Source organism: Saccostrea cucullata, unplaced genomic scaffold, assembly GCF_032062105.1.
Source record: "Saccostrea cucullata isolate Sc308-1 unplaced genomic scaffold, CSIRO_AGI_Scuc_v1 ctg252, whole genome shotgun sequence".
In the NCBI taxonomy this organism is placed as follows: domain Eukaryota; kingdom Metazoa; phylum Mollusca; class Bivalvia; order Ostreida; family Ostreidae; genus Saccostrea; species Saccostrea cuccullata.
The window spans coordinates 45,758-59,678 of record NW_026928618.1 but is presented as its reverse complement, the minus strand read 5'-3'; the positions used below and the strand labels follow the sequence as shown (position 1 = coordinate 59,678).

The 13,921-nt window shown below is 35.8% G+C and overlaps 2 protein-coding genes across 2 annotated transcripts in view; one reads left to right on the top strand and one right to left on the bottom strand.

Annotated features, from left to right (window-relative positions):
* Positions 1-13,921, bottom strand: part of LOC134278207 (corticotropin-releasing factor receptor 1-like) — a 50,685-nt gene that overhangs the window by 10,299 nt on the left and 26,465 nt on the right. The window contains exons 2-4 of the mRNA XM_062760525.1: positions 11,321-11,437; positions 10,887-10,996; positions 7,446-7,546 (exon numbers count right to left, since the gene is read on the bottom strand). Of these exons, the coding sequence (XP_062616509.1) occupies positions 7,446-7,546; positions 10,887-10,996; positions 11,321-11,437 (328 nt within the window). The remainder of the gene's footprint in view (positions 1-7,445; positions 7,547-10,886; positions 10,997-11,320; positions 11,438-13,921) is intronic.
* LOC134278208 (uncharacterized) lies at positions 344-4,013 on the top strand. The gene is made up of 2 exons (XM_062760526.1): positions 344-1,016; positions 3,211-4,013. The coding sequence occupies exons 1-2, from the start codon at positions 344-346 to the stop codon at positions 3,582-3,584; spliced, it is 1,047 nt and encodes a 348-aa protein (XP_062616510.1). The 3' UTR covers positions 3,585-4,013.

The following is a 13,921-nucleotide window of genomic DNA, read 5'->3' as shown; positions in this document are numbered from 1 at the left end:
TTGCATTTTATTTTTTTATGTAATCAGGATGTGTTTCTATAAATAGTTTTTGTTTATGGGGTATTTTTTGGATTGACCAATAAGAAAAGAGTAGCCAGGGGCATTGATGCCTAGAGGGGGAGTCTGGCAATCACAGTTGGAGCCTAGAAGTCACGGACTGTTGTGCAGAAGCTATTATCTTTGATTTTCTCTACCATTCACAATATGGATTCTTTTAAAACCTGTTATGCGTGTGTATTAGATGTTTTATATGTTATAGGAACTTTTGACGTTTATGATTAGTGTTTCTCAGACGAATTTGACTGACTTTGAGTTTCATAATAACGTTACGTAACTTCGTAAGATGGGACCTAAACGATCCACAAGACCTGCCCCGTATGATCCAGAACTCCCCGCAAACTGGTATGTTTCCCGATTGAAAGAGTTTTTGAATAATCGCGGAATAAACTTCCCACAGACCGCACGTAGATCAGTGTTGATACGTCTAGTGGAACAAGAGTCTATTAATAGAACAGAGACAAGTGCGCGATCCCAGAGTTCCGTGCAGCACAACAACAATGGCGGCGGTCGGGAACTTATAGACATTGTCACGAAGCTGACTTCAACAGTACAGAACTTACAGCAAAATGTGATCAGTTTGACTTCCAGAGTTAATACCTTGACCTCGACGTCTCTATCTACTGATGTGAACTCGAGACCCAGCGAAATTACAAATACACCGCTGCCAAATTCCACGATCACAACGCCGACGGTGAATCCAACTGTAAGTGTAACAACAGCTCTAGATCCTAGCAGCGGACAAAATGTGGCCACTACAGAAATATCAAACAATTTCAACATTTCGTCAGCTATTACGGCCATGCAGACTTCAACACCACGCATTGTATCGGCGGCGGCCGGATCTGAAGCTCAACTGGGCAGGCCCGATTACACTAGGACTAGATATGGCTACGCGGCAGAATCTCTCCCCTTAGTGGAGACGATCTCTCCCCAACTAAGACAGCAGATAACGGCAGGTAAGGATGTTAATCTTGCCGCCTTATTAATTCCTTATTATGCTCCTACTAATGAAGACAAAGCCACCGACACTAAAACGGATTATAGGCTTCAAAGAGTCTTGACACTAGGGGAGTTTATTCAGGCGTTCGGAATCTACAAAAACATTATGTGTAATTCATACCCACAAAGGAGAACGGAATTGGATCTATACGAGCGAGACATAGTGGAAATGGCCACACGTTACCCAGGTAAAGGGTTTTACGAATATCACAGACAGTTTAGCTTAATTGCGGCTTCACATTTGAAGTTCAACAACATACTGGTGGACTGGTCAGTTCGCAACAATACGTTGTTCTGCAACATTTTCGCTAATGCCAAAGCACAAACTTGTTCTTGGTGCAACAGCACTTTGCATTTGTCTGGATTTTGCCCTCTGTCTAAGACATCTGTAGACAGAAAACAAGGGGATAGAGACATAGATGCATATGGAAGGAAACGTCATTTCAGTGCAGGAAGAGAGATTTGTAACAACTTTAATGGGGCAAAAGGATGTGCCCTTGCTCGTTGTAGGAATGCTCATATTTGTATTGATTGTAAGGGAGATCACTCTAGATTGAAATGTGACAGTTCAAAAAACTCTCAATGGCCCCAAACTGGGGCCTCGAATCAACAGAAACTGTGATTAGCAATCTCAATTCGGAGATCACCACACCTGTAAATATTGATGTACTACAAAACATGTTGTTTGATCATCCAAATAAAACTTTCACAGACTATTTACTACATGGTTTGAAGCAGGGTTTCCACACAGGTATACAGATCATTCCAGATAAATCATTTGAATGCAAGAATTTAAGATCTGCAACGTTACAACCAGACGTGGTTACTGAGCTAATTCAAGTGGAAGTAAGCAAAGGATATCTTTATGGACCCTTTGACCAAATTCCTTTCTCTCATTATCGCATTAACCCCATTGGAGTGGCTGAAAGCAAGTATTCCAAAAAGAAACGCCTTATTGTAGACATGTCAGCACCTCATAATGATGAGATGCATCCTAGTTTGAATGAGCTGATAGACAAAGAAGAATTCTCGTTAAGCTATGTTACCCTTGACGATGCTATTCGGCTTATAAAAAATTTGGGGAAAGGAGCTCTACTGATAAAAACTGACATTACAGATGCATTCAAAATAATGCCCATATGTCACAAACTTTGGCCGTATCATGGTGTGAAATGGAACAAGAAGTACTATTTCTTCAAACGCTTAGTATTTGGTAGTCGTTCTAGCCCAAAGATTTTCGACCATTTATCTTCAGCAGTTTGCTGGATTGCGGAAAATAAGTACAATATTTCCAATATTTTGCATCTTTTGGATGATTTTCTGGTCATCGTGCCTCAGAACAACAATGCGAGTGAAATAATGCAAAGATTCCTGGACATTTTCAACAAACTAGGCATACCTCTATCTGCAAAGAAAACTGAAGGACCTTGCACAGAGCTAGAATACTTGGGAATCTTTTTAGACACTGTACGTATGGAAGCAAGATTACCGAGAGAAAAGATTATAAGAATCTCTGAAATAGTAGAATCTTTTCTTCATCGCAAAGCATGCACGAAAAGGGAACTACTCAGTCTCCTGGGACATCTGAATTTTGCATGCCGGGTTATCCTTCCAGGCCGTTCTTTCATTTCACATTTGATATCAATGTCTACCTCCGTCAAAATGCTGCATCACCATGTTCATCTAACCAGCATGTGTAGAGCGGATCTCACCATGTGGGCGAAGTTTTTACGTTCTTGGAATGGTGTATCCTTTTTCATCAATGACAACATAACTGAAGCTGCAGATATGCAGCTGTATACAGATGCAACACTTGTTTCATTTGGCGGATTCTATCAAAACAAATGGTTCCAAGGACATTTCGCACCTGAAATTCTGGAAGAGCAAACTTCAATGGCCTTCTTTGAACTATATCCGATTGTTATGGCTTGTCTTCTGTGGGGGCATAATTGGCAAAGGAAAAGAATTTTATTTCACTGTGACAATAGGGCAACAGTAGACATAATTCATAAAGGGCGATCCAAAGTTATTAGCATCATGAAATTAATGAGGACATTGACTTTTCATGCAGCAAGTAATCATTATGTCATTCATGCAAAACATATTGAGGGCATAAAAAACTCAATAGCGGACTCTATTTCTCGTTATCAGATGGAGAGATTTCGATGCCTGGCCCCACACTCCGATCCAGAGCCCATTCCTTGCCTGCATCATTCCGAGATGTTGATGGATTAGAGCAAGCAGTACAGGATTTATGGGACAAGTCCTTAAGCCACTCTACCAAGCAGACGTACAGTTCCGCTTTTCAGACTTTTATAACATTCATGCAAATGAATGGAGTAACATTTTTAAATGATGGCTTACCACCTGTAAATGAGACTGTTCTTGTTTATTTTGTAACACATTGTAAATCAGTGTTGAAACTCAAGCATGACACTATTAAATTGTACTTAGCTGGAATTCGTTTCCACTATATAAGAGCAGGTTACGGAGATATTTTGCAGGGTTGTGACCAATTACAATAAGTTTTACGAGGAATTAAAAGATCTCAAATGAATGTACATAATAAACGCTTACCTATTACTGTTGACATTTTACAACAGCTTTTGCATGTGTTAGATAAAGGGTTTTTTTTCCCCTTTTGTAGATCTCATGTTGAAGTGTATGTTTTCTTGTGCCTATTTTGGTTTTCTCAGATGTGGGGAAATCACTTGTAAAAGTACCAACTCCTTAGAATTTGTACAGATTGGTGATGTTGTTATGCAATCCGACAAAAATGCCTTTGTTTTGAGACTAAAATCTTCTAAGACAGATCCTTTCTCCAGAGGTGTAGATATTACAATTTATGAGAACGAACATTTGAAACCTGTACATATTATGATGTCATATTTAGAAATTCGCAAGTCTCTACCATTTTTGTTATCTTCACCTCTTTTTGTAGACAGTGAATTCAATTTAGCACCAATTTAAAGAGAAAAATTTGTACAACTGCTCCTACGACTAGGTTATCCTGTAAATAATTTTGCTGGTCATTCTTTCCGTATAGGAGCAGCCACTGCAGCAGCTGCTGCTGGTGTTGAAGATCATGTGATTAAAGAACTAGGTAGATGGTCGTCAAATTGTTATATCAGGTATATAAGAACTAATTCGCAAGTCATAAGGGAAGCTCAAGAAAAAATGAGTGGTAGATAAGGTTTTTTTAAAAAAACATTTGTTACAAATATTCAATTAACATTGTTCTATAATATAAATACCTCTTGGGGGCTTCACTCATTACTTCGTTCATTTGGCGTTCATTCCCGGGGAATTTTGCCCCCAATATTACTTATATTTAAATTTTGTGTGTCTGAAGTGGATTTGTTCTGTTTAAATACTTCGATTGTATAGTGTAGTACATGTATATAAGAATGGTTATATTTTATGCATCAAACAATGGGATTAGCCCATAGTTTGTACTCGAAGGTATTTGTCTGGTTATGTAGCCTGCTGGGATCAGCCCCAGGCGTGATGCACTCCTGGAATCAGCCCGGAGTGTGGGTTCTACTTTAGCCTTTAGGGATCAGCTCAAGGCTAGGTATCTTGTTTACATCCTCTCGGGATCAGACCAGAGGTCCGTCAGGTTTTCGTGGCCTGCTGGGATCAGCCCCAGGCATATCACTCCTGGGATCAGCCCGGAGTGGCGATTTGTGCTTGCCTCTAGGGATCAGCCCTAGGCGTGTTTCTTGTTGAACATCCTCTTGGGATCAGCCCAGAGGATTGTCTTGTTAGTAGCCTGCCGGGATCAGCCCCAGGCATTGTACACTCCTGGGATCAGCCCGGAGTTGTTTTTGGGCTTGCCTTTAGGGATCAGCTCTAGGCAGAATTGGGTCTAATTATTTCGAGATCAGGTTGGAGTGGCTTTATTTATTGATCGCAGTTAAGAGTTGGAAGGAAAGGTAGAGAAAGTAATGAGTAGCCCCCAGAGCGCCAAACAAGTATGAGTTTTGAGATTTACATTATTGTATATATTTTTTCTATGTGTTCATGTTTTTTATGGATTATTGATATGTTTAATATTAAACCAACTGAACCTCTTAAACCTTGTTTTGTTTTGTGTATAAATTGATATTTAATGACATTAAATTATTATTTATACACAAATTGTCTTTTCTAGCCTTTGTGACTGAACTAAATGTGTTGCATTTTATTTTTTTATGTAATCAGGATGTGTTTCTATAAATAGTTTTTGTTTATGGGGTATTTTTTGGATTGACCAATAAGAAAAGAGTAGCAAGGGGCATTGATGCCTAGAGGGGGAGTCTGGCAATTGCAGTTGGAGCCTGGAAGTCACGGACTATTGTGCAGAAGCTACCCACCCTCCATCCCCTACAGCGCCCTTGGCTCTCTTTGGGGCTGCTCATGGCGTTCATTCCGGGGAATTTTGCCCCCAATATTACTTATATTTAAATTTTGTGTGTCTGAAGTGGATTTGTTCTGTTTAAATACTTCGATTGTATAGTGTAGTACATGTATATAAGAATGGTTATATTTTATGCATCAAACAATGGGATTAGCCCATAGTTTGTACTCGAAGGTATTTGTCTGGTTATGTAGCCTGCTGGGATCAGCCCCAGGCGTGATGCACTCCTGGGATCAGCCCGGAGTGTGGGTTCTACTTTAGCCTTTAGGGATCAGCCCAAGGCTAGGTATCTTGTTTACATCCTCTCGGGATCAGACCAGAGGTCCGTCAGGTTTTCGTGGCCTGCTGGGATCAGCCCCAGGCATATCACTCCTGGGATCAGCCCGGAGTGGCGATTTGTGCTTGCCTCTAGGGATCAGCCCTAGGCGTGTTTCTTGTTGAGCATCCTCTTGGGATCAGCCCAGAGGATTGTCTTGTTAGTAGCCTGCCGGGATCAGCCCCAGGCATTGTACACTCCTGGGATCAGCCCGGAGTTGTTTTTGGGCTTGCCTTTAGGGATCAGCTCTAGGCAGAATTGGGTCTAATTGTTTCGAGATCAGGTTGGAGTGGCTTTATTTATTGATCGCAGTTAAGAGTTGGAAGGAAAGGTAGAGAAAGTAATGAGTAGCCCCCAGAGCGCCAAACAAGTATGAGTTTTGAGATTTACATTATTGTATATATTTTTTCTATGTGTTCATGTTTTTATGGATTATTGATACGTTAAATATTAAACCAACTGAACCTCTTAAACCTTGTTTTGTTTTGTGTATAAAAATAATGTTTATAAACTGTTCTCTAGCTGAATATTATGCAATAATTGGCCAAGGGTATTGTCATTTGCAACACTTTCTCAGAGAAGATGACAATAAAAGTGCAACTGATTATCTGGGAGAAATAAGAGGTAGGAATCAGACAGGCTTTATTATTGTTTTGACTTACTACCGGGAACCAGAAAAATTATGGAAGCCTAAAAATGTAATAAAAAAAAAGGAATATATGCGCATGCACTTAGATACATGCAACATTTCTTTAAAGATATAGAGATCTGTTTGTCCTTCTATTATTTTGTAATGTATAATGGGCTTTTGAGCTCGAATATTGTTCGTTTTCTCCATATTTTTATTCAATTTACTACAGAAGGAAATCCAGTTCTTCTTTTTTCACAATCATCTTGCTTTGTGTTTTGTTCTGTTGGCTGTGATTAGTTAAGCACTAAAATTATTTTTCTAACATTTGTTACAGATATTTTGGGGGATGGGTTGAGGGTGGGTGGAAGGCATGGAGCGCTACAATTTAGTCAAAAAGCTCCATTACTCTGTAACATGTATGGATTTACAAGTAGCTATTCTTAAATCAGAAGTGTGTACATTGAATTAGAAACAAGACTTTTCAAGAATAAATAAATAAATCAATCAACCCCTTGAACCTCTTAAATGGTTAAGTAGTTTTACTTTCACTTTACTTTTAATTGTAAAATAACAGATCCATTCTGTAAATATTGACATAACACTGTAAATTTGGAAACCAAAAGAAATTGTGTTGGTGCCAAATACCCAAGAATGGACTGTTCCAATGCAACCATCACTTATGAAATAATGCACAACACGCACACATCTTTTTCAGTTTGGCACATAAAGCAATATTCCCGAAAATTATTAACACATATAATAACATATTCAAAAGTGCATCTGTTGTCATAAAAAGCTCATTTCCTATGATTAAATACATGTAGAATTATAAGATACTAAGTAGATCATATAATGACTACTTAATGATGTAGAAGAGGTGGTACATACAGGTACCTGAATAGAACATTTTTATATCAAAGCACATCCTTGCGAAAAATAATTGTTCAAAACATTCATATGAATTTTTTTCAAAGTTAATTTCAGTATATATAGGACACAACGCCAAGGTATAAGAATGGATAACTATGATATTGACTTACCTAAAGTACAGGAAAATAAACAGCGCAATGGCAAGGGCAACAGTGGAGATTGTGAATCCGAGGTTGTAAATAATCCGAGAAACATAGTCCGTGGCTAATTCCTGTAAACAGAAAATGAAATGGTCTCAATTAAACAAATATGTACAGTAAAACTCGGTTATAGCAAATTCACTTGAACCTAAAATTACGTTTTTCCCCGTTATATCCTAAAGTTTAGCTAAATATATCATGACGTAATATTTTGATTAGATTTATTCTTATTTTATGAATTAAGCGTTATATCCTTTTTAAAATTCCTTATATCCCTTTAAGGAATTTGTTAGATATACATAGCTGGGGATCCAAGATAACTTCGCAATATCAGTGAATTCGCAATATCCGCTTCGTACTAAACGAATTTTACTGTAATCAGAAAGTAGTATATATAGTGGTTTATTTCTGTGAACAGAAAATGGTATTAATCAATATAATTCACTCATGAAAGAGGAATATTTATTTCCAAAGGGGGAAAATGACAAAGATTCTCTCCGACTTTTTTAAACGCTGTTTTAAATTTTGCTTTCAACTTAATTCTGGAGATTCAGACAAGGTGTAATTTGAATTCGCCCCGTTTTAAATTCGCCCAATCAAGGAGAGGGCGAAAGCGGCGAAAATAAAACGGGGGCGAAAATTTCCCTCATACAGTAATTCTATCAATGTTTGTCTTGTATGGTAAACATACTTGTACATATGCATTAATGTTTGACCTTTATGTCAAAACAACGACACATTTAATTTGTTATATCATGGCTGGAATCTGTCATTTTGAAAAAAAAATGCTCCGGGCTTCCATGATTGAAGTATAGCTAGAGCCCTTTTGAGTAGAAAAGGAAATCATTTTCATCTCGATTAACCTTCCTGGTATAATGAGAAAAAACATAATGGGGCTTCGGAATGCTTCTGGCTTAATCAGAGGAATAGATCAAAAATGTAATGCACACAACTAATTAAACAAAAAGCGAACAAACAGAATCTCTCATTACTAGCCTGTTTTGATGAGCATTTGCAGTAGGAATCAGTCAGTTTGACAAATGTGTTTTTTACTAATGACAGTTGCCATTCTATTTCATCTAACACAACTTTTTTTTTTCTAAATTCCTATTGAATTCTAACAGCGATAATTTTCTTATAATATCTTTATTTATAAAAAAAAAAACGATCCTGAATTATATGCATCGATTATACAAATTTCTAACTGCCTAATCCGGCACCTGTACAATCCGACAATTGTGAATTGTTTCTTGTTTAGCGCTCACAGTAGCTCAGTCGGTAGAGCGCTCGCTCCGTGATCGGGCGTTCGTGAGTTCGAATTTCGGCTGCAACTAACCAAAGTCAATAAATAAAAAATGGATAGCAACTGTTCCTTCGTCATGCGCTCGGCACTTAAAGTGAAACATTGAAGAAAAATTGATACTTTAACAACTGAGGTCCAGTGTCACGGCAGGCGTTGGCATGATAAAGATTTTTCTCTGCTCAATGGTCCTGAATGCAGTGTTAAGGTCAAATTTGAAGCTCTTCAACGGTTTATGATGACGATTCTATATGAGTGAAAAAAATTCTCGAATGAAGCGTAAAACAGCATACCATAAAACTATCTCATTTTACCATGGTCTATGGTTTTACATGGTGCGATCCGACACCCTAGCTGTCTATTTCGAAACAAAATTTGTTTCCAACGGCATATCGGATTAGATTTCACTGTTATAAATTTTGTATTATTCAACTTACATTATTCTCCAAATTACATATATTAACAACACATGCAATTAAGGAATGTTTTTAAAACTCCTTATATTTACATTTTACAAGTCTGAAAGCATAAAAATATACTCAGTGTTTGAATTTCTCGCTTTCCTACATCGTATTTTTGCTAACATTGCTATAGCCTCATTGTGACGTTACGTTAGCGAACGTTTCTCCGTGTATATTTCTCCGGGTGAGTATACCCAAAAATGATTTTCAAATCAATTTCAAAGTTGGCTCAGTAAAAAAACACAGCGAATGTAAATAAAGAAAAGAAAACAAAACTAATGTTGATATCACGCCAAACATGACTAACATTTTGTAAATGATAAAATTCTAAAATTGCAAGTTAATGATATATAGGTGCTATTTACAATGTAAAATGATAAATACGATGTATGTAATTAAGTACAGTTAAAAATTAAACATTTGGCAAAATTATCTCAATTCAAAAAAGCTAAAAGTACTTTACATAATATTAATATTTAAGCATGTTTTGCAGAAGAAAATATCATCATTTATGATTGATTGATTGTATATTGTTTAACGCCGAGTCGGCAATTTTTCAGCTATGTTTCAGCGGTTAAATCATTTATGAAAGAATGCATAAAATATAAAACTATTTATTTTGATTTTCAAAAGGTATTGATAAGTTGATATTACGAACTCTATATATTCAGAAGTGAAAAAATAAACTTCAACATTTCTATAGACGACTAGTTTCGGCTTCTCTTAATTCTTAACCTGTATATGATTTTGAACGAACCGACTGTTCGTCTAAATAGTGTCTTAATCGTACTGTCTTACAGCTGAGTAAAACAATCTATTCAAGACAACCAGTGCTTTAATTTGAGATACATGTATGTTATATGTATATCCAGATGGAGTTTCATAAAATTGTGAACCAGCGCTTTTTCTTTCATTTTTTATTTTTTTGATTATGTTTTGTTTTAAGAAATGAACTAAATATAATACTTCTTCCTAACAGATGCGGAAATATATTAAAGGAAAAAATATTTTAAAGTTACATAAAATGAGCTTAATGAGCAAAAAGTGACTTTATTGTATACATAAAAAGAACATGACTCAAATAAACCATCTGAGTACATGTGCATGTGGGTTCATTTTCTACAAAAATGTATACATCCAGCTAAAGAAATGACGATTTGTTTAAGATTTGAAGAGCAATTAAAAACATTATCGAAAATACCGGGGCGGAGACAGTGTTTCAACTCTTTACAAATGAACACTAAGAAGAGTACTGAATATTTTAGCGATTAAATTTTTAGAGGGCTACTATGAAAACACTAAAATAAGCCAAAATTAGCAAAAACTGTAAACTGAGGACTTAAATTTTAGAATTTACTCAGCAATACAATTGTTACGTAATGGTTTCCCCATTTAATACTTCATTTGACAATTTTCATAACATTACCAGAGCTTTTATTAAGTTCTAGCCTGAGAAATTGATCACCAATTCACAGGAATTGCTGAAAGACATTAATATTTATCTAAGTCATACATCTTTGTTGAATTAGAATTCTTGAAAAAAGAGTTTCACATCAATAATTGATGATTTGATTATCAGTAAAGACTATGCACTAGAAATGTTTTACAGAATATTTATTATTTATATTAACGAGATTAGAAAAAACCTACCCCCTGGAATTCATTATCGCTTTCCACAGTGATTCCTTGTGAGAGACAAGCATTATAATTTGCCTTTTCCATCCATGTGCCATTTGGAAAACAAAACTTTGTAGCATTTTCTGTGACAAGGAAACAATTTTCAAAAAATTAAAACCATACCTTCAAGCCATACATTATATGGCTGATAAATTTATTTTATACATTGTAAAAGACTGAAAGTTAAAAAGATTATTATGTTTAAAAAGTGTAAATAGTGATCTTAAAAACACAGAATAATTTTTTTTTTGACATTTTGACATTAACTCAATGAACCAATTTCAAAACTTCTAAAGAATTTAATAAGTATAAATAAAATAAGAGAAATTTAAAAAAGAGCATTTGTAATTACTTGCCATAAGGAAAAGAGAAATTTAGAAAGAGTTTAAAAGTGTAATCATAATTACTTGTTGCGTCTACTCCAGGGACTTCTGGACAGGAAATGACCGCGAAATGTCCCCCCTCTGTCATTGGCCAGCAGGAAAAGGGGTCAGAGGTCGCATTGCAGTACAATTTGCCATCCTCTGAAATCGATAAATTCCTTTTACATTTGTGATATATGACCATGATGAAACCACTGCAATGGTGAATCTACATGAAAATATTCAATTTTCTATTAACTATTCACAACAAGATCTGCAATGTTATTTTTATTCCGGCAGGTTTAAATTTCATGACGTCGCCAAAGTCAGACAGTTATTCGAATTATTGTCCATTTAACACATAGACACAAGTTTCTAAACGACCAGATTGTTGGGTTCTTTGGAGGAGACTAGATGACTATATCTTAGGTTCGCTCAAAGCAATTTCCCAGAAGTCTGATATGATCACGTTCGTAATTGTTAATATTCAAGATAATCATGCCAAGCAATTGCACAGGCGGTAAGCTTTAACTCCTTAAGTGAGCGTGATGAAAGTACTACAATGGCAAGTCACAACTCATCTTAAGCATCAACAGTGTGACAGATTCAGGTCTCCTATAGTTTTTAAATTGATGCATTGTGACGCAATCTGTGTTTCTATTGGTAGAAAAGAGACAAGGTTAAATTAACTTTATCGAATACTTGTGTTCATTCGGTAGATGATCTTGTTGTTTCTCTGGAGGTGAACGTAAAACATACCTCAAAATTAATGTAGGATAAATGCAAGAAAAAATGAGCGACCTAAATTAGTGTACCTTTCTTATAGAAATAAAATTAAATAACAATGTATTCAATTATTTGTTCTACTGAAAAAGTTTCAGCCCATTAAATAACCTTTATATTAAAACTTCCTTTTCTTTGTTACTCTAATAATATTTTATCAACAATATCATCTAAGTAGTTACCAAAAGCTTTATATCAATAAATATCTACATGTAGTGAGAATATCACGATATTGTATTTATGATTGCTTTCAATATATAATCAAACTAGCAAACTGGAAACAGTTCTTTTTTGAGGATGTGCCTCCAGCAGAACATTGTTTCACTATGATATTTACTCCATTATTTTTCTTTGAAGATTGCTCTAAAAATATCATAAATAATATTTGTCTTACCTATATATATTTTGACATATTAATCGACAATTTAGAGTGTCATTACATTCATACATATTAGATAAGTACATTTCTTGTCGAATGATTTTTATTTGATGTTTTTTGTAAACTATGGCCTTTTTTCTGGTTGTTCTCAAAATGAATGTCATCAATATGGGTTGCGGATTTAGCTTTTTATCAATTTACCTAGAATGTGATGGTGTACACTTCACTTTGAGAAAAAACTAAATAACTTCATATTACTGTTAGCAATATAATATTCTCAAACTATTTACAAATTTTTGTAGTTTTCGGCCATAGGGTCAAACCAAAAAACAAATAACTTCCACATTTCAGTATTTTCAAAAAAATGAAAACATGATTTTTTCTTTGCGTTTTATTCCAATGATTGGATTCCTGTCACGAAATTTTATGAGATAATGCTTAACGGAGAGATGAATCGCGAAGCAAGTGATGAGTTATTTGTCTGTATTGTCGAGTCTGTTTCTTCTCAGAATGAGCGTGTATGTATTCCTATTTGTGATTTTTTTCTCTTGCTTCATTATAATTCAAATGCAATTTCTTGCATTCAATAGCCATACAAAGAACCTTTTTAAATGAACTATAAACTCAGGATTGATTGATTGTATATTGTTTAACGTCCTTGTCGAAAAATTTTCACTCATATGGAGACGTCACCGTATGCCGGTGAAGGACTTCAAATTTTGACATTTACTCGGCACTCAGGGCCATTGAGCAGTGAGAGATCTTTATCGTGCCAACGCCTGCCGCTGGGGCCTAGGTTTTTAAGGTCTCATCCCAAGGACCCGCAACTTTCACTTTAAAGTGCCGAGCGCATGGTGAAGGAACATTTGCTACCCATTTTTTATCGACTTAGGTCAGTTGCGGCCTACATGCGAACTCACGACCTCCCGATCACGGAGCGAGCGCTCTACCCACTGAGCTAACTTGAACAGTATGAACTCAGGAAAACAATCAGTAATCATGCTCAAAAGTCCATTAAAACCAAACAAATCAGAAGCAAAGCAACAAGAATCTAAAAAAAACTAAGGAGATGGGATCAGGTACACTGGAGGAATAAACATGTTCTATAGAGTGGTCTTACCCGCCGTGTGCTTCTTGTTGTGATCAAAGAAAAATCGTTGAATATCAGTGTGTAAATAAATTGACTAAGAATAAGTTTAAAATACATCAGTCAGCATTTGACCTAATGACAGTTCGTATTTGCTGACAAGGTCATTGTATCGATTATAGAACTTGCAAAACGATGACTTGAAACAAGACTGCTGATTGTCTCGTTTCATGAACTTGTTTGACCATAGCTTGCCTCCTTTTAGAAATTATTCGAATGTCATATATTTCAATGACTATAACCACTCATAAAAGATACTTTGTAATTGCAGCTGGACTACAAGTCTCAAATATCGATATGATTTCAAACACAAAGGACATATCAAACAGTTAAATGA

What these genes read in the sequence shown, in the direction of transcription:
- LOC134278208 (XM_062760526.1), top strand. Translation starts at nt 344, where the DNA reads ATGGGACCTAAACGATCCACAAGACCTGCCCCGTATGATCCAGAACTC. An exon ending in AAGACAGCAGATAACGGCAG is followed by an intron (nt 1,017 to 3,210) that starts GTAAGGATGTTA and finishes TCTCGTTATCAG; the next exon opens with ATGGAGAGATTTCGATGCCT.